General features: G+C 36.8%; 1 protein-coding gene across 19 annotated transcripts in view; it reads left to right on the top strand.

Annotated features, from left to right (window-relative positions):
* The window catches only part of BLTP1 (bridge-like lipid transfer protein family member 1), a 140,286-nt gene that overhangs the window by 84,859 nt on the left and 29,524 nt on the right, over positions 1–25,903 (top strand). For 3 of the 19 annotated variants that reach the window (XM_073001687.2, XM_073001694.2, XM_073001688.2), the window contains 21 exons: positions 82–175; positions 1,951–2,001; positions 4,195–4,401; positions 4,530–4,768; positions 5,294–5,538; positions 5,816–5,921; positions 7,355–7,452; positions 8,928–9,113; positions 10,145–10,313; positions 10,463–10,674; positions 12,322–12,381; positions 13,014–13,212; positions 13,536–13,595; positions 14,486–14,712; positions 15,493–15,693; positions 15,884–16,014; positions 17,414–17,537; positions 18,802–18,911; positions 19,630–19,720; positions 20,136–20,198; positions 23,841–24,085. In XM_073001687.2, the coding sequence (XP_072857788.2) occupies positions 82–175; positions 1,951–2,001; positions 4,195–4,401; positions 4,530–4,768; positions 5,294–5,538; positions 5,816–5,921; positions 7,355–7,452; positions 8,928–9,113; positions 10,145–10,313; positions 10,463–10,674; positions 12,322–12,381; positions 13,014–13,212; positions 13,536–13,595; positions 14,486–14,712; positions 15,493–15,693; positions 15,884–16,014; positions 17,414–17,537; positions 18,802–18,911; positions 19,630–19,720; positions 20,136–20,198; positions 23,841–24,085 (3,118 nt within the window). The remainder of the gene's footprint in view (positions 1–81; positions 176–1,950; positions 2,002–4,194; positions 4,402–4,529; positions 4,769–5,293; positions 5,539–5,815; positions 5,922–7,354; positions 7,453–8,927; positions 9,114–10,144; positions 10,314–10,462; positions 10,675–12,321; positions 12,382–13,013; positions 13,213–13,535; positions 13,596–14,485; positions 14,713–15,492; positions 15,694–15,883; positions 16,015–17,413; positions 17,538–18,801; positions 18,912–19,629; positions 19,721–20,135; positions 20,199–23,840; positions 24,086–25,903) is intronic. The other 16 variants (XM_073001693.2, XM_078376684.1, XM_078376685.1 and 13 more) reach the window with 13 other exon arrangements.

Consider the following 25,903-nt stretch of genomic DNA (forward strand, 5'->3'; position numbering starts at 1 on the left):
TGGCTTATTGTGTTTCAGTTAATATATATGCAAATAATATGTAATTTTACATTATACTTTCATTTTTTTTCCTTTTAAAAGATGTGCTGCATCAAAAGATGACCGAGACATGTGCTACAGCTCATATAGGTGGTGTGAATATTGTTCTTCTGGAAGGGATCACCCCAAACATTCAGTGAGTGTGAAATTTAAAAAAAAGCTTACTTACGAATCACTATTTATAAGATACGCACTTATGCCAAACAACATAAAGTTTATATTCCAAAATGTAAATCCAATTGCTAATGCCAGCTGCTTAATCATCTGCTGAATGGGAACTCAACACAAAGGTAAGTCCCATTGATTGTTTTGGGACTAGCAGTTGGGTTCCAGCCTCATTCCTCTTTTTAGATATTTAATTTAGCTGGATTTAAGGGAGCTTACAGTGTTTAAGTAAGCTAAGAACAGCACGACAATGAAAAAGGAACATGTTTACATATACTCATTAGACATAAATTTACAAATAAAAATAACAATGTTGTTTGAGTTATAATCAAAGATGACTAATATTTAATGATGATTTCATTGCATAGTATTACTGAATAGCTGACTCACAGGAAATAATAGATGAAGTTTTGTGGGTTGCCTAGTCAAGCCTGTTTGGTTACAGTAGCATTTGAAATAATTGTTGAACTATATTAATCCAAATAGAAGTCAAAATTGATGTTGCAGAGTGAGCATCTTACCCCTTTGAATATTTCTGTGCAGTTTTCATGTATTTAACCGGAATCTTTCTTGGCTCTTTCCCTTTTCCCTTTCTAACAATGGTACTATTATAATCACTCTTGTAAAACTGTAGATTTCTGGGCAAATTGTGGCAAATCAAAAGGTTCTTGATTGTATACAAGCTATAATAATGTTTCATAGGATGACTTTGGTATATTTACTGAACTGCACGTAATAGTTAACATAGTAATTAACCTATTCCCACTGTGTTCTTTATTATTTAATTTATCTTTTTAAATTATTTCTAAGGTTTTTTATTTCACTTTTTATATTTATTCTCTACTATTGTCTGCTCTTAAAACAACAACGTGAATATTTTGCTTAATATGCCCACTCTCCACAGTTCATTCATTTAAAACTGCATACTAGGAGATTTGGTGGGTTTTTTGTTGTTGTTGTTTTTTTTGGGGGGGTTGCCAGTTTGAGCAATCAGGCTAGAATGGCAGGATGCTGCAGAGCATTATGGTGATAGAGGTTGTTTCCTTATGATTTTTCAGAACTACTTAGATAATCCAAATTATATTTATCTGGCTGTTGAAATATTAATGGTAGGATGTTTCAGAATCCATGGAAATAGCTAATGTTTGGACTAATTCCTTTGAAATGTCGTCCTATGCCCTGTACAGTATTTTCAGTATCAACAAGTTTAATATCAGGAGCAGTTTCAATCAAATGATTTTGTAGATGAGCTTAAAATATGTAAATGAAGTTTGCCAGTCACATGCTGTCTCAAAAGGTAGTTAAAATTCCTCACATTTATATGCAAGCGTGACCAACAGATGGTGTAACAAAATCAGAAGCAATTTTGTAAAATCTTTGGAAGTGTGAATTTATTGCTTCTGTTGATTATTGAATCTGTTTGAATGGATACAGGAGGCTTCTACGTAATAATAACATACTTGTATGCATACTTAATTGGGTATTGAGTTGCTCTACCCAAATAGCCTTTGAGAGCAGATGGAAATAATATCTGCAACAACAGGAATGATGAAGTCCTTGAAAGGGTAGCTAAGTATTCATGGTGCCCCCCCTCCATACTTGCAGGATGTCACTGCTGAATGTTAATATTTTCAAGCAATTGCTCATATTGTGGGTAATAAATATCTGACTAATTCTTCTGCATGACTGTTTATTCCCTATTTTGCTTTGTTTTTGTTTTTGCTTTCTTCCAATCTTCACCTGTAGACTGGAGGATTTCCCTACATCACCAACAAGTACAGCCAAACAAGAATTTCTGTATGTCACCTTATGTTTAAATGGCTTGCAGCTAACACTGTGTATAGTGTAGTTAAGATGCTTTTTGCAGTTTTTAATTGTACTCAGCTGCTCCTTAATGATAGTTATGATGATATATAATTGACATAGTATATTAACCAGCCATTTTAGATAGTGTCTAGGCTAGATGTTTCTTTACTTATTTTAATCATTACATAAATTATTGTGAGATATGTCCCCCCCATCTTCAAAATATTTTTCTACAGTTACTAATATAGGCTACAGTACAAGTATTAGGCCTGAATTATCCATTTTGAGTCTTGCCTTTTGCTCTGATGATGACAGAAATTGTGATTTTCCAGTTATAAAAACTACCTTAGTAGTATATTAGGATAGGATCCATACAAACAGCAAAGTATCTGTGTAATGTGATTCCTGCAGAAGTTCCAGTTACTTTAATTGCCACGGGGTACTCTCATGACAGTTATGCTTACCACAAGAGTGCCAGCAACTATCATCAGTCCCATTTCATTGAAGCAACCAAACTCAATGGGTCCTTGAGTGTCATCCTCATAGTTGTAGTATGCTTTTTGTGGTGCCAGGTTTTGCAGTGCACACATAGGTCCCATACCTTCGGGTAAATAGCTTAGGCTGCACTGACGTTGCTTCAGGTGGCAGAAATTAAGCTACTGTGATACAGATTCAGATGTGTAACTAACCTGTATTATCTGAGACAAAGAAGCTGAGAGCCAAAGTAGTGCAATAAAAAAAAATCATGTCTTGATTTTTCAATGTTCCAGAAGAAACTTAACTCCAGTAATCTCTTGACTTATTTTTAAAATTATATAATAGATGGATGAAATAGCTCAATGAAGTTGCATGTCTCAGATATTATAAGGTGATTTTGGATGAAAGACTTATAAAATCTGTATAAAAATAATGAACTGATTTATTTATTTTTTTAATCTAAAAGAGAGGTCCCTACTGCTTCAGTTATGACTGCAGTTTATGGCACTAAATTTCAATAAAATCCTTTGGGATCTTATTCCATTTAATTGCTGCAATTTGTAATGCCTATGATTATGTGTGGTCCAGGCTTCAAGCTTTAGAATGGCATGCAGGCAGAAAGATTTGTGATTTTTGAGCAGGACTCCCAATATCCCAAGGCAGACTATCCATGCCTGGGGATTTCCAGGAGTTGTGGTTTGAAAACCACAAAGCTGAACACCTCTGTGACAAGTATAGGGGGAGCTATCATTTATCAGAGCCAATAAAGGGCAGATATTGGCTGAAAAAATACTTTCTTTCATGAGGTAAGGTCCCATGTTTTTAAATCTAAACTGAAAGTGTGATCTTTTGATCCACCAACATAAAAAAATTTGGAAAGCAGTTTTTAAAGCCACAAATGGATGCCATTCATAATTGAAATCTGTCCTTCACCTGTGATGAAATAACTATTTTTTTAATTTCCTTTGTTTTTCCTTTTAAAATTTAATGTAAATACCTTTCTGCCCCCTGTACAAGAATGTATAACATACTGTTATGCATACAAAAGATACTGCCAATATGTTTTCATTAAAACATATATTTTAGTGGAATCAATATATTTTTTGCTATATGTAGAAACCTGTTTAGATTTAGCCATAAGAAAAGTTAGCTTTCTAAATAGTACGCAAAATAGAAAAATGTTCACATATGAAATAAAATTAGATCATATGCAGTAAAGAGATGCATGGGGAACGTGTGTGCCATTTTTCTTCCCATACTTGCTTTGTCTTTTTATAATGAGTGATGTTGTTTTGTTATGCATGCATATCTGCTTTATGCATTAAATGACTTCCTAAACTGGCAATAAGCACATGTTCATCCATGCTTATTTTGAGGTAGTTCTTGGCTGAAGTCTTTTTATAACTTCTGTTTCAGTGTAGTCTGGAAATTAAAGTATCCTTTATGGTGTAAAAATGGACTGTTTCTTGTGTCTGCTGGTGGGCACAGGTACACTAGCCTCTCTTTTTTTGCCGGTATGTAAGTTTCTGAGTAAAATTAGCATGGTTTTCATAAACTAAGTATCTCGTAAGGCATATCCACATATGCTTCTTTAAATTGCAAACCATTTTATTTGATGGTACAAGAGCAATTCACTAGGGATTTCAAAGTTAGGTATTTTAAAAATTATTTTTAAAGCATATCAAAAAGTCTTCTGTTTCTTCGTAGAACGGTGGTGAAATGTAGCATTGCCAAATCGCAGGCTCTTTATAGTGCCCAAAGGGGGCTGAAAACAAACAATGCTGCTGTCTTCAAAGTAGGGGCTATTAGCATCAACATTCCTCAGCACCCAGCTACACTTCACAGTATGATGGTGCGCAGTTCTCACCAGCTTTCAAAACAGATATCTGACCTCATTAGACAGCCAAGTGCAGGGTGAGTACCGGGGAAGTTGTGGCATTTGGCATCTTGATTTTTTACTTCAGCTGAATGTATGTGATGAATCTGATGCTCTCTATATAAAGTTTATAGTATGTGACTAGCTGTCCCTTTTCTATGAATAGGCCACAGCCTGCAAAAGAGGATGTTACAACACCACTGCCTGCAGAAAAGACACCAACAAGTGTAAATCAAACACCTGTTGAAACGAATGAATTTCCACAATTGCCAGAAGGTTTGGAAAAGAAGCCCATAGTCCTTAAATTTAGTGCCATGATTGATGGAATTGCTATTGGAGCTGCACTCTTGCCATCCTTGAAAGCTGAATATAAAATGGGAAGAATGAGGAGTCATGGAATGACAGGTAATCTAGTTCCATGAAAGTTCATAAATATAATAGCTACTTGTAAAAATGTGAGGTTGTACAGTACTTTTAATACAGTTGACTGATGTTTTAGGTTTAGAGACTGAAGTAGAATACTGTACTCTTTTTTCTTTGAGTGATGAAGGTTTTTTTTAAGCGTTTCCACTGATAAACATGCAAAGTGTACTTCCTTCCTAACATGTTTTATACATGAGAGAATCATTCAAAAATATGGCTTCCCATCTGCATATATGAGATGGACTGACTCCCTAAAAGAAGTCAGTTGTGAGTTTACAAAAGCTGAGTGGAACGATGGAGAGCAGGACATTGTGGAGGTCACTGATTCATAGGGTCACTGTAAGTCGGAAGCAACTTGACGGCAGGAAACAACATCTGCATTTGCAAATGTTAGTCCAGATTTTTAATATTCTATTTACAAGTAAATCAAGAAGCTGGTACCTGTTTCCATATTTGCAGTGCCACTGTAGAATGTTAAAGTGAGAACATGTCTTTTTCCTTTCACAGGTGCACAAACAAGGTTTACATTTGAGCTGCCAAATCACAGGTTGCGGTTCACTTCTAAAGTCTCTGCCACTGATATGTCCACCATCCCTCCTTCAGCCAGTCTCAATCTTCCTCCAGTCACAATGTCAGGGAAATATATCATGGAAGAACATGACACCTATTCAGATCACATATGGAGTATTGATGAGCTGCCCACTAAGCAGGGCTATTATCTTCAGGGGAACTATTTGCGTTGTGTAGCTGAGGTTTGTATTTAAGTATGCCCCTAGCCTCGAAAAATTTGTTTGTGTTTTCCTATTATCTATTGACAACATTTGTACTTAGTATAATATTTTTCTGACTGTAACCTCACCTGACCATCACATTTTGTCCTGCATGCATCTGCTTTGTGTGGGGCAATTCTGTTAGTTAACAAAAGAGAAGATTGAAATTCTTGATCTTCAATTCTTTCCTTATTAAGAAAAACACGATGAACTGACCATTATTCATATAAACATTTGTTAATACTCTTTTTCTTTCCAGGTTGGATCCTTCGAGCATAATCTTACAACAGATCTTTTGAACCATTTGGTTTTTGTGCAGAAAGTATTTATGAAAGAGGTCAATGAAGTAATACAAAAGGTCTCAGGTAAGTCTAATAGCATTAGGATTTTATCGAACAAGCTTAATAATAAGGATGGGATTTTTTTTATTTTCTTGGACTACAAATCCCATCATTCTCTATTCTGGGAGTTCTACATCAGTGGTTCTTAACCTTCGTTACTCGGATGTTTTTGAACTGCAACCCCCAGAAACCCCAGCCAGCACAGTTGGTGGTGAAGGCTTCTGGGAGTTGCAGTCCAAAACTCCTGAGTAACCCAAGGTTAAGAACCAGTGTTCTACATGACAGACAAGCACTTTATAGACAACTAAATGTGGCTCTTCTGGGAGTAAAGCCTCCACTGGAAAACTTAGAAGCTGAGCTAAGCCTATTTCCACCCAAGCTTTCTGTTAAGAAAGAAAGCTCCCAGTTAGCACTGGGCAGGAGCAGGAAAGAGGCCAAGCTAGACCTAGCTCAGCTTCAAAGACTTCCAGTGGGGATCTTCCTCCCAGGTGAGCCACATTTAGGTGCCTATACGGTGTCTGCCATGTAGAACTCCCAGAAAGGAGAATTATAGAATTGGTAAAGGTAAAGGTTCCCCTTGACATTTTCAGTCCAGTCATGTCCGACTTTAGGGAGCGGCGCTCATCCTGCTTTTCAAGCCATAGAGCCAGTGCCTCTCCGAAGACAGTTTTCCGTTGTCACGTGGCCAGCATGACTAGGGAACGCCGTTTTACCTTCCCACCGAGATGGTACCTATTTATCTACTCGCATTTACATGCTTTCGAACTGCTAGGTTGGTGAGGAGCTGGGACAAAGCGACAGGAGCTCACTCCGTTGCGTGGATTCAATCTTACGACTGCTGGTCTTCTGACCCTGCAGCACAGACTTCTGCGGTTTAGCCCACAGCGCCACCATGTCCCACATAGAATTGGTAGTCTTAAGAATTTTTTTTGAGAAATTCTATCTTTAATACTTAAGCTGCTGCTTTAGATTAGGTTACAGATGATCTATTTTACAACAAAATGTGGCCTATTATGTTTTCATAACATTGCAGAGCCAAAAATAGGCCACTTTGAGAACAGATTTGCACACATTTGTAGAAATGTGCAAATCATATTCATGGTTGCTCAGGGCACTCATGTAAACATTTGCTATAAACTTTCACTGCAGTCCTACACCTGTATACTCAGAGATAAATTTGTTGAGTTGGTTGTGAAATTAGTATTGGAAACTAGGCTGGAAGGAATATTATATTGGTTTGTTAAAGTTCACCTGGGAAATCAGGTGTGTTTTTGTTTTGCTTGCTTTTTTAAACTGCTGGATTCCTGAATATTAATTTCATTTGTCAGATGTACTTTGGTTTTTAAAGATGTGTTGGATGTGTTATGTTGAGTAAATGTTTTAAGAGTAGGGAAAAAAAGAATTAGTGTCAAAATATTATAACTTTCTGGAACTGTATTTTTTTTAAAATTATACAGGAGGAGAGCAACCTATTCCTCTTTGGAATGAACACGATGGAACAACTTATGGAGAAAAGCCAAAAATTCTTCTTTATTCTTTGAGTCTGCAGTTTAAGGTATTTTTCAGTTTCTTATTTTCTTGACAGTGGGACTAATAGCAATACTTTCAAAGTATAAAATCAATAGAGAGTTAACATAGTTAATTTGGTGTTTTCGTAACAATTCCAATTTAATGGTGACCCTCTGTGAGTTTTCTGGGCAAGAAGTACTCAGAAGTGTTTTAACAGTTCTATTTTCTGGCAATGCTGTGAGAATGTGCAGCCTAAAGTCACACACGGAGCAGGATATTTAACCACACATGTTCCGGATGTCCTTAACTAGCCCCTCTCATGGGAGACAAAATGAGGATCTGAATTCGCAGAACCTGGCTCTGTAGTCAGGCATTCCAGCCTGCTAAGCTGCGTACATTTACGATTTACTATGCAGAGAGATGATTTTTAATCAACTTTCAGCATCTCACCTAGTTCCTTCTTTCAAGATGTCTGTGGGTCAAAAACAGTTATGGCAGCATACAGTATTGTTTCTCAATAGTCTTGGGTTATTTCTTGTCCTTGTTCTGCATCTTTCTGTTCCTTAACAGGGAAACATATCTCTTTCAGGATGCTTTTATAAAGGTCCTTGTAGTTACCCATGACCTTATTTCACACCGGTTCATTTTGTTTTTTTAACTTTCAGCCATCCTTCTGGTCTTCTGTGGGTGTATTCTAGTTTAGGAAGATTAAGTCTACAGACCAACGTGAAAATCTTATTTTTTTTTTCTGCAAAGGTGCGAATACACAGTGGAAAAAAATATGGTTTGATGTGCTGTAATTAGTACCTGTGGAAACCATGTTTCCCCAGTGAAATCACTGTAGCCATCCAGATTTGCAGGAGTCAGCAGGGCCAGAGGCAGAGAGTTTGGTTTGTATTGAGCTCCAACAGCAGAAGTGACTTAAACAATGCTGATTGGCAATTTCCATCTCTCCCCCTGCTCCCCCTATTGTTCTCATAAGTGCTCCAGTGAAACTATTCCATCACTGAGGTAAAACAAGAAAGAAAGTTTGCTGATAAGATTCACTCATTTGACAAGAACTGACACTCCCTATTTTACTTTAGGTTAGGCAATCATACTGGCAGAAAACAGACAAAAACAATGTCAGGCTATTTACATCAAACTTAAGCCACTCTTGCCAGCTGAACAGAAAAAAAGATTATTCCCCACTCAAAAAAGACAATTCCACAACAGATTTCCTCACGTTGAGCTTTATGTCATGTAGTCACTCAGTTTTAATTCAAATTCATCAATGCCCAGACTCTTATAGATTGCAAATGGTCAATGTAATTGCCCCACTAAGAGAGGTCATCGAGTAGTGATCCTTCCTTGTGTTGTATGTCTAGAATTACATTTTCTAAACTAGCCAAAAAACCCACAAATGAACATAATTAATTTTCTTCTACTCTTCTGTTTTAATAAAAGACTTATGAAAAATATTTGTACAAATGAGTTGGAGAGATTGCTGAGATTCATCTTTGAGTGTTTTTCCTTTCTTAGGGTATCCAGGTAACAGCCACAACACCATCGATGAGAGCTGTACGATTTGAAACAGGATTGATAGAACTGGAGCTCTCAAATAGATTACAAACTAAAGCAATGCCTGGTAGTACCAGCTACCTGAAACTCTTTGGTAAATGCCAAGTAGACTTGAACCTGGCATTAGGGCAAATTGTTAAACATCAGGTGAGTTCTTATGATCACTATTTTATAGTCTACTAGCAATATTTGGTTCTCAAAATGAGATAAAGAAAGAAATGCTAAGCACAGCTTTTTAAAACTTTGGATAGCTTAAAAATTGCCCTTCTGGTGAACCAGGGGATCCAAAGAAACTTTGTTACGTGGAAGGACAAAGAAAGCTTCCTATTCCTCTTTCCCTTGCAACTCCTGTGTGATTTTCCAAGATGTTAGAGTGTTTGCAACTCTGCAGAGATTCTCACAAGGGTATTGTAGTTTAAGAGTGGTGTGAAGAGCACCTTGTTCTGTAAGTTGAACAGAATTCCCAGACCAGCCTAATGAGCATACATTTAAGCCTCTTAACTTGGTTATTATAAAAGGTATAATGTTTCTGTTTCCTTAAGTTTGTCTTTTGATGTGATATATTGCTGGTCTAGAGCTAGGCCAGGACAACCCCATCTGCTACCATAATGACCACACAGACAGTTCTGGAAGGACACGACCACAACTTTATTGGTTTTAGCAACAAGTTGCTGGCTCGGCATTGGGATGGATCCAGAGGATCAACAGGCCCATGTGCCTCTTGATGCCGCCCCGCCCCCCAGCAATCTGCTGGGGGTAATCTGCCTGGTGGGACAGACCGTGGAATCCACTCGGGCGTACACCACTCTGTGATTCCCTACCACCTTGGGACAGTAAAAGGCATATGGTCCCCGAGCCAAGCCAGAGCCTGCCCTGTCCCCAGCTCCCTTTAAGGGGATCCCTTACTTCCAGAGGCTGTAGGCTGTAGCAGGTTAACAGCACTGAGATCTACCCCAATGACCAGCTAGCCAGAGAAAGTTTTGCCAGGATTGTGCAGTTAGCAGTACAATGAATAAAACTTTTCTCACCCATGCCTCCCAACACCAGTGTAACCTAACACAACTACACAACAGCGAGGAGGCCTGGTAAGTCAGGGGGTCCTTTTTCTCATATGTTGTATCTTTTTGTTTTTTTGCTGTGATATATTCTTCTATGTTGTATCTTTGGAATTTTATAAGGTATATGAAGAAGCTGGATCAGATTTCCACCAAGTTGCTTACTTTAAAACAAGAATTGGACTAAGAAATGCCCTTAGAGAGGAAATCAGTGGTTCATCGGATAGAGAAGCAGTGCTCATTACTTTGAACAGGCCAATTGTTTTTGCTCAACCTGTGGCTTTTGATAGAGGTACTAATTAACTTTTCTTTTGCTTTAAAAATACTGTTTACTCACTTTTCAATAGCTGTGATGGTGTATAATTTGATCACTGAATTCAATATCATGTGTTATGGTATGCTGTTTATAATAGCTGAACACATTTTTTTCTCCCTCTAAAGCTGTGCTTTTCTGGCTGAACTACAAAGCTGCTTATGACAACTGGAATGAACAGAGGATGGCTTTGAATAAAGATATTCATATGGCTACGAAGGAAATAGTTGATATGTTACCTGGAATCCAGCAAACATCTGCTCAGGCTTTTGGGACACTCTTTCTCCAGCTAACAGTTAACGACTTAGGGATTTGCCTGCCCATCACAAACACACCACAGGTATAAAAGAAAATTAGAGAGATGTCATGGGGACATTTTATACATACCACGCCTATGATGAGGTTTACTATGGTAGGATGGGGCACGTCAGTTTTGGAGACGGTTTGACTTGTTAAATATGAGAATGGCCTAAGCATAAGTGGTGCTTGAAAGCCTTACACTGAGTGGCTGGAATCCCGTTTGTACTGTAAGCCCAAATGTAACTTTCTGTGTAATTTTCTGTATGTCCTTCCCCAATAGGTAAAATGCCCCTTACAGTTCTCGGGGTGCATGCTTGCAAGCTTGATGCTATATGCACATGCATCCCAAGAATTGTGGCACTGGCACTTTGTTTACCAAGGAGGAATGGAGAGAAAGTTAATGTTTGAGTTTACACTACATACATGATTTAAGTACTGTACTCCAAAGAATGGTAGATAGCAAAATCTATCTTTGTTTTTTGATTTGTTAGAAAACTTACTTTTATCTTACTTCTCAATCATACATTTATTTTACAGTTGTGATAGTACAGTTGAAATAGCAAGCATAAAAATGCCTGTGTTAATGCTGAAAATAGATTAGGTAACCTTCTTTAAAGATTTAATGTTATGGTGTACACCTTATATCACATATAGGCTGAAATTCTGTTGCTTATGGTTCTAGAAGGGTGATGATGACACTGGCAAGAGGATATTTTCAGTAATTAAAGTCTTCCTCCTTCTGTCTTACAGTTTGTCCGGATCACAAGTAGTCTGTTTCAGCGTGGAAGTCAAAGGACAGAAGGAGGAAGTCTTTAATTATTGAAAATCTTCCTGTGTCAGTTACATCATCTGACAGCGAAGATTTTGGATAATTAAAGACTTCTACCCTATGTCTCCCATGACTTCTAATAATAATAATAATAATAATAATAATAATAATATAATTTATTGTCATTGTAAGTATATACACAGTATATCATACAACGAAATTCACAGACACCCAGAGACCAGACACATGCACACACATAACATTCCCCAAACACTCCCCACCCACTAGAAATCCCCCACTAAAAATACAAACATCTACACCTCAGTCCAAGTAACACAGTCCAACTAATTATTCCCTACTGGTGGTCTTTAAGCTCATTATTAATTGCAATTATAGCTCTAGGATAAAAACTATTTAGAAAACGTGTGGTCCGAGTCTTAATTGTTCTATATCTTCTGCCAGACGGTAACAGTTCAAAAAAGTTATAAGCAGGATGTATTCTACACAATGAAATGGATTATTCATTGTATGGGAAAGAAATAAGTCTTAAATTAATGAAGATTTCCATCTACTGGCGACATTGTCAGACTTCTGAAGGCATAAATTATGTAATAGGATTTCAGCCTTAGCAATTAAATTGGTGTGTATTAAAATAAATGATAAGGAATATGGTAGTTTTAATATTTAAAATGATGATCTGTGACATGTAGTATAATACTGATTATGAAAGTTCAATTTTATTGCTGTACATGGAACAATTAGGTGTTGTGATATGCGCTTTAAATTGTGTTACATAGTATAACTGGAGTAAAAATTTGGATGACGATATTTTGACACAATACATATCTTGTTCTACATTGAGACTTTTTCAAAACATAACCAAGACATTTGAAAATAATGCTTTTAATATTGGTGCAGATTCAGAGGCAGGGACACAAGATTAATTTTGGGGGACAGAAAGAAAAACAGAATTACTGTGTAAGTAATAAGTGTTACATCAATCACCAAATCTGATCAGCTGTATTTCCCTGTGTTTAACGAAAATGTAACTGAAAGTGAGTGACTTAGATGTTTTGTGTACTCCTAAGTTCATATTAGATATGAAACTTAGATTGCTTTTTGTATATCTGTGCTGTGCTCTAGCTTTTAGGTAGAAATTAGCTTGTTTAAAATGCTGCTTAGCTAATGTTTTGCCTTGGAAAAAGTTGTTTTTCAAAGTATAGATTATGCTATATATTTTAAGGCGCATGACCAACATTAAGAAATAACTTCATTCATGTTAAAATTCATAACAGTACAGAAGAAGGATTAGAAGTAGATTAGGTTAAACTATAAGTTTATGTGTGTCCATAAAGAAAATACTGTAGTATATTTCTTTAAAGGATTTGTATTAAAGATGCCAGGTAACCAATTGTTGGTTGAAAGCCATCTTAGAGTAACTGTAGTTAAAAGAGTTGGGGGTTCAAAAAGTAATTTTGTAAGTGTAAGAGAGGAAAGTATAAAAAACAATGACAAGGGATTGGTACTTCTAACTGTAAATGTAAAACAAAATAAATCTTACTGTTGAAATAAGCAGATTTTTCTATAACACTAGTCTTACTTTTTTACAGACTAACCATACAGCTGATCTAGACACTGGCTCTGCATTAGTCTTGACTATTGAAAGTACTTTAATTACTGCCTGCTCTTCAGAGTCTTTGGTCAGTAAAGGTCATTTTAAAAACTTCTGCATCCGTTTTGCCGATGGATTTGAAACAAGTTGGGACGACTGGAAACCAGAAATACGAGGAGATTTAGTTATGAATGCTTGTAAGCATTGTTCTCATTATCTTACTAGAACTTTCATAAGAATGAATTCCATTTCACTCCTGTGTTTAGAAAAATAGTTAAATTTTATTTATGTAAACAGTTTGAGTCATATAGTGAAATGACAAATGTATACCAAAGTACAGAACTGGACATTCAGACTATTCAAACTTAGTGTGAGAATTTATCTTCAAATGGCATAAAAATAAATAGCTGATTTGTTTTCAAAGGAAGTGTATTTCATATGTAATATATTAATTTTGTACAATTTCCACTTACATTCTTAAGTATAATAATAAATCACTACATTCCTCTTCCTCCTTTAGGTGTAGTACCAGATGGCACCTATGAGGTGTGTTCGAGGACAACAGGGCAAGCAGCTGCAGGTAAGGTTTTTTTAAAGGTAGGCATCTGTTGTGGTACACAGTTTCCCATATATTTCTTCCCTCACAGATTTCCTTTTCAAAGCAACTTTAGCTTCTTTGTAAAGTTCTCTGTTTTTAATGTGTATTCATCATCCCATCCCAACCTTTAAATTGATAAAAGTGGTCTAGTCACTTCTTTCACCTTGTATGCTTAGAGGCTAGTGACTCTGAAAAGGGATTATAAATTCACCTGGTTATAAATGTAGAGTTCTGAGTCATGTGGGTTGCTCTTTGGATACAGGGAGATGCTCCCTCCAGACTGCCAACCGTTTTGTATATGAGTATGATGGAAGTAAGGATGGAAGAGGTAGGGCTGCTCACTCGGATCTAAATCTTGAACCAATCTAAACTTACATTCAGCAACAAACTCTATCCTGACAATTATGTTGTCTTTAATAAATTAATTAATAAGCTTACAGACACAGTCTTTGATAGGTACCCATCTGGAAGGATGGGTTGTCATCTTCCCATTGTCCACCAAGCCAGGGAATCTGTTATTGTGATCTTTAGCATACTTTGGCCTTCAGGCTTACCTTCACATACTTTCCTTTCTTCACATTTCAGTGTCTGGTTATTAGTAAATTAGTTGGTGAGAATGTTGACACAAGAGAGAAAGTAGAAAATATTTTAATTTCACATCTGAAGAATTTCTGCGGTTTTCTTTTTCATCTATTAGCAAGCAATTGATTTTGTTTAACTGTTGCAGTGGTTCATACCATGTATGGTGCAATTAAGAAAACGTCTTCAGCTACATACAAAACCTCTGGTTTTGTTTTTGTGTTTGTCTCAGTCTCTTATTTCTAAAACGGTGATTGATGAAGTGCTTCTTTTCCCTCTTTCTGTTGAAACAGAAAGTAACAGTGCTGGAACATGGACTCTCAATGTGTTATGGAAGATGTGTGGCATTGATGTTCACATGGATCCTAACATTGGGAAAAGATTAAATGCTCTAGGGAATACCCTCACAACACTGACAGGAGAAGAAGACTTAGATGACATTGCTGACCTCAGTTCTGTTAATATAGCTGACCTGTCTGATGAAGATGAAGTTGATACTATGTCTCCCACTGTTAGCACGGTTAGTATATTATTATATCTCAATGTAATTATGATCACAATAGTAGCTTGATACAGCCCATATTTTTAATAGGGGTGTAGTATTGCGTAACAGCTAGCCACATAGAACTGGAGCAATCACAGAGAACTTAACCCAAGAAATAGCTGTAACTCACAATTCCTAATAAGATTTTGCCATTATGTATTAACAAAAGAATAACATTAATCGGCATACAGTGCTGAAATTGTCTCCTTGATTTAGGTACATAACACTGTTTAAGACACTTGCAAGAAGCTTACAATAGTCTGATTTTTGATGCTGTTCAATGACCAGCTCTTATATCATATTGCAAACTGAAACTACAGTTGAAATTCTTCTTGATTTAAGAAAACTGAGATAAGGAAAAATTAGTCTAAAACTATGTTAAAATTGAATAAGACTTAACAGTAACTATTTAGCAAACACTTCAAGTAATAAACCTAATTCAACTTCAGAGTCAGGCTCTGGATCCAGTTGTAAATTCCAGTTTTTATGTTCAGTGGGGGAGATCCAACAAGCTGGTTATGTACCTGGTTACAAATAATAAACCCAGGACCAATGAAGAGAATCATATAGTTAGCCAGAATAGTTAGTTGATTTCATATTTGAGCCATGCATGAACTAAGTCTTCTGAAAATGTTTGAAAAGAATGTACAGGCAAAGAACATTTAGAAATCCTCTGATAAAGGGCTAGACAGTAAGAAAAATGAAGGCATCAACATTTTTTGAATTATTAATCCTGCTATTTATTGTATTATTTAGAAATCAGATGGTGGTTCACTATGTGGAGATGTACACAAGCTCACTTTTGGGCAACGGATTGTTAATCACCTGCTTGGCTTGAGCCCCAAAAGCCAACGTTACTCTGTTCCTGTAGAATATCTGTCTGGATCAGCTTCAAGTGATGCTCCTAATTCTAACAGTTCACACTTAAAAGTGGGCAGGTCTTGCTCATGGGGACATGTATGTAGCATACAGAGCATCTGTCTAAACAAATGGTGGAATAAGTGGGTTACTAATCAAGGATTATGGCTTCTTTTTAAACTGATTTTGCATGCCAGTCTGATTGGTGGTGTAAATCTCTTCTGTCTACGTTAGCATTGCTATGGTTAGCAAGCAAGGGAATCAAAAATTGTTCTTGTTTTTAAAATAGGAGAATGCTGACTATCGGAGACAGGCAATATCTAATAATCAAACTGGAGAGCAAAGGGGAAGAAAGTATGTCAAACGTTTAGTGGACATAAGGGAGCTGAATGAGCAAGCCAAAGTTATTGATGATCTGAAGTAAGTATGTGTTTCCTATCTGAGCAAGTTCTTCTAATAAGAATAATTTCTTTTATTGCTACAGGACAGTTTCATCCACATTGCAGAATACTGTGGTGCCTCGCTTGATGAGGATAATCCGTTCCATCAAAATCCCTGTAGAACAAAATCCTCGTCAAGCGAAAATAAAAACCCATTGAAATGCATTGAAAACCGTTTCAATGCATTCCAGTGGGCGAAAGCGAAAAATGCCTCCTAAAAACAGCGGGGAGCCATTTTGCACAGCGGGTGGCCATTTTGAAACCCAACGATCAGCTGTTTTCAGATTGTCGTAATGCGAAGAGTCGGTTCCCGAAGCAGGGAATCGATCGTCGTAAAGCGATTTCTGGCCATTGAAACATTGTTTTGCGATTGCAAAAGTGATCGCAGATACCTCACCGTCAAGCGGATTCGTCATTTAACAAGGTAATCGATTACCACTGTAAAAAGTTGTGACTGTTAAAAGCTTATTGACTTTTCTAATTGAGATTTCTGATTTACCTAAATAGAATTATAAGGTTCCTAAAATTATTAGAGCATGGATTTATCATCCCACTTGTTACACATCGGTGACTTTATAAAAAATAATAATAATAAAGTCTTTCCCACTTAGCTAAAGTTTGCTTGTCTACCTTTTTGTGTCAGTAAAATCACAAATATTAAAATAGAATAAAATCCAATATCTTATTAAAGTATAATGTAAATTAAAACACTTTAAAAGCACTTGAGTAAAAACACTAATACTACTTGATTTATTTATTTTTTAAAGAAAACTAGGAGATCAGCTAAAATCTTACAGTTTGAATGCTCTTAAGTTTTTCAGATGGCCTGGACCTTAGTCATGTAGGGCTTTAGAGGTTATAACCAACAGTTTGAATTGTGTCTGGAAATATACCATTACCAATGAAGCTGTTGTAGGGAGGGAGTTCTGTATTCCATATATTTCCTCTTTCTTTCCTATTTGTATCTGTATAGTTTGAGGAAGTGAGTGAGGAAGGAATTTGAGATAGGGAGCTGTCCCCTTCCCCTAGCTGTGGAGTCGCCTTGCTTTCATAGGCATCTAGTGGGCAGAAATCTCTGTCATGAGGTTGTGGGATGCACTGTGACAGTGGGATGCTTAAGGAATCCAATGGCTGTAGCCTTACTCATATGGAGTGGGCACAGTTTATTCAAATCAGTTAAGTTATTTTGTTAAAAGCTTTTATGTAGCAAAAGCAAGGGCTGTTCTAACCCATACAAAACCAAAGCCAAACAAATTTCATGATCAACATTTTTGTTCTAGATTTACTCCAGTTTTATCTGACCTTACCACCAGATTACTGTCAACATTGTACTATAATTGTTTCTATTCAGAGTTTTGATTACTTAACTTTGTCCTCAGGAAGCTAGGTGCAAGTGAAGGAACCATAAATCAGGAAATCCAACGCTATCAGCAATTGGAGTCAGTAGCTGTCAATGACATTCGGAGAGATGTTCGTAAAAAACTGCGTAGGTCAAGTATGAGGGTGAGCAAGATCTTACAGCCTTTTTCAGGCATATCAATGTTGCATTTTTCACTCCCGTTCCTTTAAACAGCATTAAAAGCAGGTTGACCATGGTGTACATGCGACAGTGGCTATAGATAGGTACAGTATAGGGTTTTCCAAAGAGGTGACAGACCGTATAGCAATACAGTACAGTGGTGCCTCGCTTGATGACGTTAATCCATTCCGTTAAAATCGCTGTTAAGCAATACCGTCGTCAAGCGAAAGAAAAACCCCATTGAAATGCATTGAAAACCGGTTCAGTGTGTTCCAATGGGTGAAATACCTCATCGTCCAGCGAAGATCCCACATAGGGGAAGCCATTTTCGGTGCTGTCTTCCGGAAATAGGTCCGAAAAACAGCGGGCGGCCATTTTGAAAACCTGACGATCAGCTGTTTTTGATCATTGGGAAGCGAAAAACCAGATCTCGAAGGAGGGAACTGATCATCGTCAAGCAGATTTTCCCCATTTAAACATCGTTTTGCAGTTGCAATAGCGATCGCAAAAAAGGCATTGTAAAGCGGATTTGTTGTGGAGCGGGGTAATTGTCAAGCGGGGCACCGCTGTACATGAAAACCTTGGGTTATATTTCAATAGATAACAGGTTCTATTTCAGCAAGAGAAACTTTGCACATCTGTTAGAGTAAATAGTTTTTAAGAAAGATGAATCTGCTTGTACAAGGTTATTCTACTTAATCAATGATAATTTGTTACACTCCTCAGCAAACTCAAAATACCACTCAAAATACCTGCCTTATACTCTAGAACAGCCATTCTCAATCTTTTTTTGGCCACAATCATAAACATAATAAGAAAGGAGTATAGGTGGAATAAGGATTGTATAAATCACATAACAAACTGTATAAGATGGTGTGTGAAGAATTGTTTCTAGTTTGTGGCTTCCTTCAAATGTGCCAGGGCCCACCCAGGGGGCCCTGTGGCCCCTGTTTAAAATGGCTGCTCTAGATGCTCTTTGCTGCCTGATTCAAGTGGATGTAGTGGTGAGATGAATAACAGTGAATAGGTGTGCCTGAATCTTCTCACATACCTAATGTTATGTAGACCTGATTAGAATGTAACCCAGGCAACCAACTGCATTAAACTCTTTTTTATATATATTTAGTTGTCAGTTTATAATATTTGTAGCATATAGATGTCTTCGCATTTCCCATATTACATAAGGGCCATATTGACATGGGCTGTGAAAATAATACGGTACTCTCTCTCTCTCTGTGTATGTTTTAGGCAGCATCTCTGAAGGACAAATGGGGTCTCGGTTACAAACCTAGCTATAATCGATCCAAAAGTATTTCAGCTTCTGGAAGGCCACCTCTAAAAAGAATGGACAGAGCAAGGTAAGCTGATTTCTTTTAAAGCCAGAAGGTTATACTTGTGAAATGCATTCGCCTGCATGTGTCTTGCACATTCTTTTTTAAACAAGTGAGTGATTCCTTAAAGTGTAGTGCATTATTTTTCTCAGTTGAAACCTACCACATCACAGATAAATCCAGATATCTGTGATTGTGTCATTTTTTGCCCAGTTTCAAGCACATCCCAAATGATACACTATCTTTATTCCATAGAAGTTCTATGAAGCACTCAACTGAATGTTTAATGTGTAATTCCTATCCGTTCATTTGCCATAGTATTTTCCTATATCCCATGCCTGTACATTTGACTTCTTTCACAAATGGTAAAAGTCACTTTTTTTCTCCAAAGCCACTGTGAAAATGGATCTCTCAAATAGTCATTAGAAGTCATTAGATTATTTAAAGGAATTGCTACTGCGCCCCTGAACCAGGGGCTTCAGGATAAAGATTATTGTAGGAAAGTCTTCAATATTGACTTAATGTTCCTCCTGCAATGCCTTTTAACACTTCCAGAAGATATTCAGGCTGTGATATTGAATTTGGAAGAAGTGCCATGGGAATGGAACATCCATCAATAGTCTGTTTCTCTCTTTCTCTCTCTCTACTGCACAGGTGTGATATGTGCATAGTATCATGAAGAGATCTTGGGTATTTTCTGGTCTTGATAAATTTCTTCTCTTTTCTGTTAATCATTTGGTAACAGTACACGACTGGGAGAAAGTGAAGAACTTCCAGAAATACGTGTGGATGGGGCATCTCCTGGGCCTAGAGTGACTTTCAACGTACAGGAGACGGTAAGACAGTCCTTGTGTATTGTGCTGTAGTTCATTAACTGTCACAATGGAATACTTTATGGAAATCTGACATAGATACATGTAGAATATTATATGTAATATCTTCCTTTCTAATTATTTTACAAGCTAAGATTTGTAAACTGTTTCCAGTCCACTAATGGCAATGTGAAAGATATACACAATTTGAATGTGTGGTTATGTCAATATATGTACATACAATGTTATGTGCACATGCATGTTATCCATATGATTGAGCTGTGCCTTGTCTAGTGCCATGAGATTATTGTAGTATTGTATCCAATGTAACCTTTTGTTTGTTTACTAATAAAATTGGTTTTATTCCTGCTTTTCCCCATAAATGTGCAGATTTCTTATATTTGTTTTAATATGTTTTTCTTTTTTGCTTTTAATTAAGTTGAATAAAACAGTTTTGGGGATTACACAACAATCCAGCTGTCCAGGGGAAGGGTATTTTCAGGTATTTGTAACATCACCACATATACTAATTAATCGCATGGAAAATCTGCTTCCTTGATCATTTCTCTCAGCTAAGCAGAATGTATCGTAATGCATTTAAATAGCACTCATACAAATCTAGCAATATGACATAGTCCACTATTTTCTTTTCTTAAAAGTTTTTTGTTTTGTTTTCAAAGTTAATAAGATCATAAAGTGTCCTTAGCATTTTTTGCTTGGGAAAATGTTAAAATCAGGAAAAAATGTCCTCTACAAAAGAGACTGTAAGCAAAAACCTGCACAAGAAACGTTCAGAACACTGAATCTAATTTGTAAAAATGTGTACCTTATGCCTGTGTAAATAAATTTGTGTATTGCTAGTTGCACTTAGTTCATTCCATTTAGGTTCCTTTGACCTAAATAGGTTGTAAGCCTAACTGTATTCATATAGAAAGGATGTCCTTTTCTTTTTCTAGCACTCTTCCCACCCTGTAAAGGTATCTGATGGAACTTCCTTCTAAGTTTTTGAGAAAAAAAGTAGTCTAGGACCCCAAGGCAGTATAGTTTCTAGAATTTCCTCCTTGTGGAAGGATACACATAAAGAGGCAGGCAGAGTAATGCACATGCCTATTATGTTGTGTTAAAGCTTGGTCAGAGTTTATTGCCAGCAGTTGATTTCTAACAGTTTGTGGGTGAAATCCACCTTTAATCCTGGAAGAAGTAAACCCTTTGAATAGGAAATGAAGATAGAAACTGCATGTTTGCAGATAACCCACAGTAAATATTTTCTGTGGGTTATCTGCAAACAGGCATGAATTCCTTGCATTAAAGCAGGATGTGCATTTCCAACTACTGGCCAGCAAGTGCTGTGAAGTTTCCAGGCTACTGCCAGTGCCAGGGTTGGGGCAGCACTCAAGAGTTCTTGCTGGCTCCACATGTGGCAAAAATGGAGCTGCTTCCCCATCCTCTGGCACGAGCAGTGTTACTGGCTAGCCAGTGTCAAGGTGGCTGGGAAGCCGCTGTTCTTGCCTGAGCTTCAGCGGCTCTATTTCTGTTGAATGTTGAGTGGGTGAGGACTCAGCTTCCCTGACCCAGCTGCTATCAGTAGCTAGGAAGATGCCCAGCAGTGGCTGGCTGGAATAGCACCCCTAATATGGTTTTAAAGAGTGTGCATTGGTGCCATTTTTAAACCCCAGAAGGGCCTGCATCTTGTACAGCAACAGTAGTCGCTGTGAATTCCATTCAGCTTTTCCCCAACATGTAGTTACAGCCATTGTAAGGTAGGGTAAATTCCTTTGATTTCAGTATAACTCCTGTAATTGGAATTAACATTAGATTGAATCCAGAATACAAGCCATTGTTCTGGTTATATATTAAAATTTCATGCGTCTTCTGCATTTTCTCAGCGATAGCAAAATACAAATTAACATCTAGATTCAGACTGATTCAGAATTTTTCACCCCAAATCAAAATATACACCATTAATTATTATAGACTATATTCTGTCTACCACAAAGTAAACTTTAATGTAGTTTATACAGAATGTGATCTAGTGATCCTTTAGCAGTTTTTTTTTTTAAGATCCTTGCTAAATTATGGTTTTATGAAAATAGTTCAATTTCGGTCACTCTGCAAAAACTCTTTTGAACAGTACATGGCTTTCAGTTTCTTCACAAAAATAGCTTCTGGTAGAATAACCTGAATATTTTTCCATAGGAATTGTAACACGGGTGTTTCAGGCAAAGTCTTAAAAGTGTTTTCATATTGGCTGCTGCTAACTTTTTTATTTATTTTATTATTTATTTATTTATTTTATTTATATCCTGCCTATCTAGTCGGTTAAGACCACTCTAGGAGGGCCATCCAAGTCAAGAAACCCAAAAATTTAATATGAAATATAAATATAAATAGAGACCTACAACATAGTGTTTCAGTAAGATATGACTCCTGTTTAGAGCTGTGCCATCTATTAGGGTTTCCATCTCCCTGCTGTTATGATCTCTAAAAGCAAGTCAGGATTTTTTACCACTGAGTATGATCAATCCTCATTGGACTCTTCTAGGATCCTCTCCCCTGTCAAAAGCAGATTGTTTTATACATCTGTAAATCACGAGTTTCCTTAAAGTCTGCTAACTTCCTTGGTTGTGTGCATAGTGTTATTTTAGCTATATAAGGCTAATGTACAATATCAGGAAAATAAGCTTGCTGCTAATATGTTGAGCAGTTTAGCTATCTGCCAGGTAAACCATATTTGCAGTTGCAAATCCCATGTAAGTGTTAGAAGCTGACACATTTTGATGTTAAACCTGTTACCGCTAGGTAATGCAGTATTATTTTATACTAGTGTTGGGCTGTGTAGCACCGTATCCATGACACTTCTGATACAGTGCTACTTTTACTGAACCATTCATCCTCTGAAAAAGGCGTGCAGGGTAACTGGCTGCTTTCAGGGGTTGAGCAATTTTCTGATTTCAGAGAAATTCTCCAGGCCATTCAGTATTGCAAGCTCTTCCTTCATGCCAAACAAACACAAAATACTCAGCACAATTTACTCAAAACCTATATGTGCAGATCTTTGCTAATCAAAAAACAAACTAGCAGTAGCAGCAACAACAATGTGCCATCAAGTCAATTCTGACTTATGGCAACTCTTTCCAGGGTTTTCTAGGTAGAGAGTGCTTAGAAGTGGTTTATTTATTTATTTGTTTGTTTGTTTGTTTGTTTGTTTGTTTATTTATTTATTTATTTATATATTTATATATTTATTTATTTATTTATTTATTTATTTATTTATTTATTTGACTTATATACTGCCCCTTAGCACTACAAGCACTCTCCGGGCGGTTTACAATTTTAATTATACAGTCTACACATTGCCCCCCCAGCAAGCTGGGTACTCATTTTACCGACCTCGGAAGGATGGAAGGCTGAGTCAACCTTGAGCCGGCTACCTGGGATTTGAACCCCAGGTCGTGAGCACAGTTTTAGCTGCAATACAGCGTTTTAACCACTGCGCCACGAGGTTTACCATTCCCTTTTGGGGGGGGGGCACCCTGGGATTGTGCAGCTTGCCCAAAACCGCACAGTCTGGCTCTAGTTGCAGGAAACACAGTGGGATTTAAGCTCCCAACCTCTGGCTATGCAGTCAGATACCTAAATTACTGAGATAACCAAGGCCCCTTCAAATCACTTTAATTCTTTTAAAAAAATAGTGTTTTTGTGTTAGTGGTTTTCCCTAGTATTTTAAAGGAATATTTATACGATACTACTGTATATTTTCTGCTAGCGTTTTGCATGCACTTCCATTCACTAACAGCATCTGTCAGTTCCTCTTGTGCAGGTGGTCTTGGGCATTCCTTCTCTTCTGTAGCTTTCCTTTCAAATGCTTAATTAAATTATTATAGTACTGTGATTTCCAATCTAAGCTTGTGCTATCTGTATAACATGTTAGATTCATTTCTTTTTAAGGTGCACACCCAAGTCTATCACATACCTATTTGTAAAACATATTTCATGCTTAATTTCCTTATGCCGATACTTTGCCTTATTCACAATGAGAACAAAATTCCTTGAAAATCTTTGTCTTTACGACATCTGATTTTCCCTTTCTTTGACAGAAATCACAGTTATAACTTGAATGTCTTTTTTGTCTCTCTGTAATCAGTTTCCAGAGGAAACAGAACTGGATCTTTTGTCAGTAACCATTGATGGTCCATCCCATTATTCATCTGCTAGTGAAGGATCATGCTCAGTATTCAATTCACCCAAAACTCCAGCTGTCTTTTCACCAAGCATTCCCTTCCAGCATGAAGAAGGAAGACGAGATGATAGTTTGTCTTCAACAAGCGAGGATTCTGAAAAAGAGGAAGAGCATGAAAGAGAGAGGCCTTATTTCTGTCGGAAAACACAGTGAGCATATTCTTCAAATAAGCATATTCATGGCAGATGCAAATATTAAGAGCCATTAATTAAAAGTAATTGTACATACAAGAAGCTTATTGTTCTATATATCATTCTGAAGTTTTTCAAGTGAATGAGCATAGAACACAAGACAGTGTGGTAAATCAGTGTTCCAGATCTTTTATCCATAACCATTAGCTAGCATTATGCTGGGCAATGATGGAGCACTTGTCTTGTGACTGTTATTGCTAATAAGTAAGCTTCTATTTCCCAAAGACAGCTGTGGAAGAACAATTTTTTTTAGTGAAAGCAGGGGCTCACTACTGCCAGGTATATTTATTATTATTTTTTAACTATTACATAAAGCAGGTGTTTGTAAAATGCAAGCATAAAGTTCCTTAGTATTGTGAAGTACAAGGGAAGGAAAACATAGCATATCAAAATGTGGTCGTTTAACAAGGTAAATGCCTGATTTTTACTAGATTTTTACCTCAGGCATCATGATAAGTTCTTTAGCAGCTCCATTTTAATACTGCCCCCATACTTGTACCATATTTAAGGAAGGCACCTACAAATCGTCAGAGGCTCTGGTTTTTGTCTTTCAGGACAACATTATTAAGAATTAATTTCTGTTTTCTATGTTTGGTGCTTTTCTTGAGACACAATGGAAGGACTATGTATTCATTGTGTACCCTTCTTATTTTTAACATGATGCTCTCATTTTGATGCTATTGACATTGAAAGGTTCAGTCTTATTTTATCATTATGTACCCTGTTTCCCTGAAAATAAGACCTAACCTGAAAATAAGTCCTAGTATGATTTTTCAAGATTCTCGTAATATAAGCCCTACCCCAAAAATAAGCCCTAGTTAAGTGAAACCCCACCCTCCACCATTGTGCATCATTGTGCATCAACTAGATCAGTGGTTCTTAACGTGGGCGATAATGCCCCCCAGGGGGCGATTTCATTTTTCAGGGGGGCAGTAGAACGAAAAGGGGCGGTGTGGGGGCGCTGGAGCAGAAGGGGGACGGTAGGGGGCCACTGGAGCAAGCCAAACCTGTGAAGATGGCTCCAGCCTTTTTACAGTGTGCATGAATATATATTTTCCTCCAATCTTAATTTAGTTTCAGAGTTTTTGTCTTTAAAGTTTTAGTTCCTGCATTACAGTTTGTTTTTATGCCCTTTTTTATATTTCTTTTTGCGTCTTAAAATTCGCTTGCAACTAAATCATTAAATGTTACTTTTTTGGGGCATTTCATTTTCTTGGAATTGAATTTTGTTTTCAGGGGTCATTGGATTTAAGTGTCATAAATAAATAAATAAATAAATAAATAAATAAATAAATAAATAAATAAATAAATAAATAAATAAATAAATAAATAAAAAAAAAGATATCATCACCGCGGGGAGGGGGGCGATGATAACTTCCTCAATGGCTCAAGGGGGCGTTTCTTTCAAAAAGGTTAAGAACCACTGAACTAGATGATGACTTGATTGTATTTGAATAAATGTAGATTGTTGTACATGAAACAAATAAAACATTCCCTGAAAATAAACCCTAATGAATTTTTGGAGCAAAAATTAATATAAGATCCTGTCTTATTTTCGGGGAAACACGGTACATATTCAATATCCTGAGATTTTATTTCATTTATTTACTTTATTAGATTTATACCCTGCTCATCTAGACAGATAGTCTACTCTGGGCAGCATTACAAAATTTAAAAACAATAAAACCAGTGAACATGCAAAAATCCAAGATGTAAAAATGTAAATATTAAAATGATGATTTGTAATATTGCCTGCTGCCTTATATATGTGACATG

The sequence above is a fragment of the Pogona vitticeps genome, chromosome 5 (assembly GCF_051106095.1).
Source record: "Pogona vitticeps strain Pit_001003342236 chromosome 5, PviZW2.1, whole genome shotgun sequence".
Lineage (NCBI taxonomy): Eukaryota > Metazoa > Chordata > Lepidosauria > Squamata > Agamidae > Pogona > Pogona vitticeps.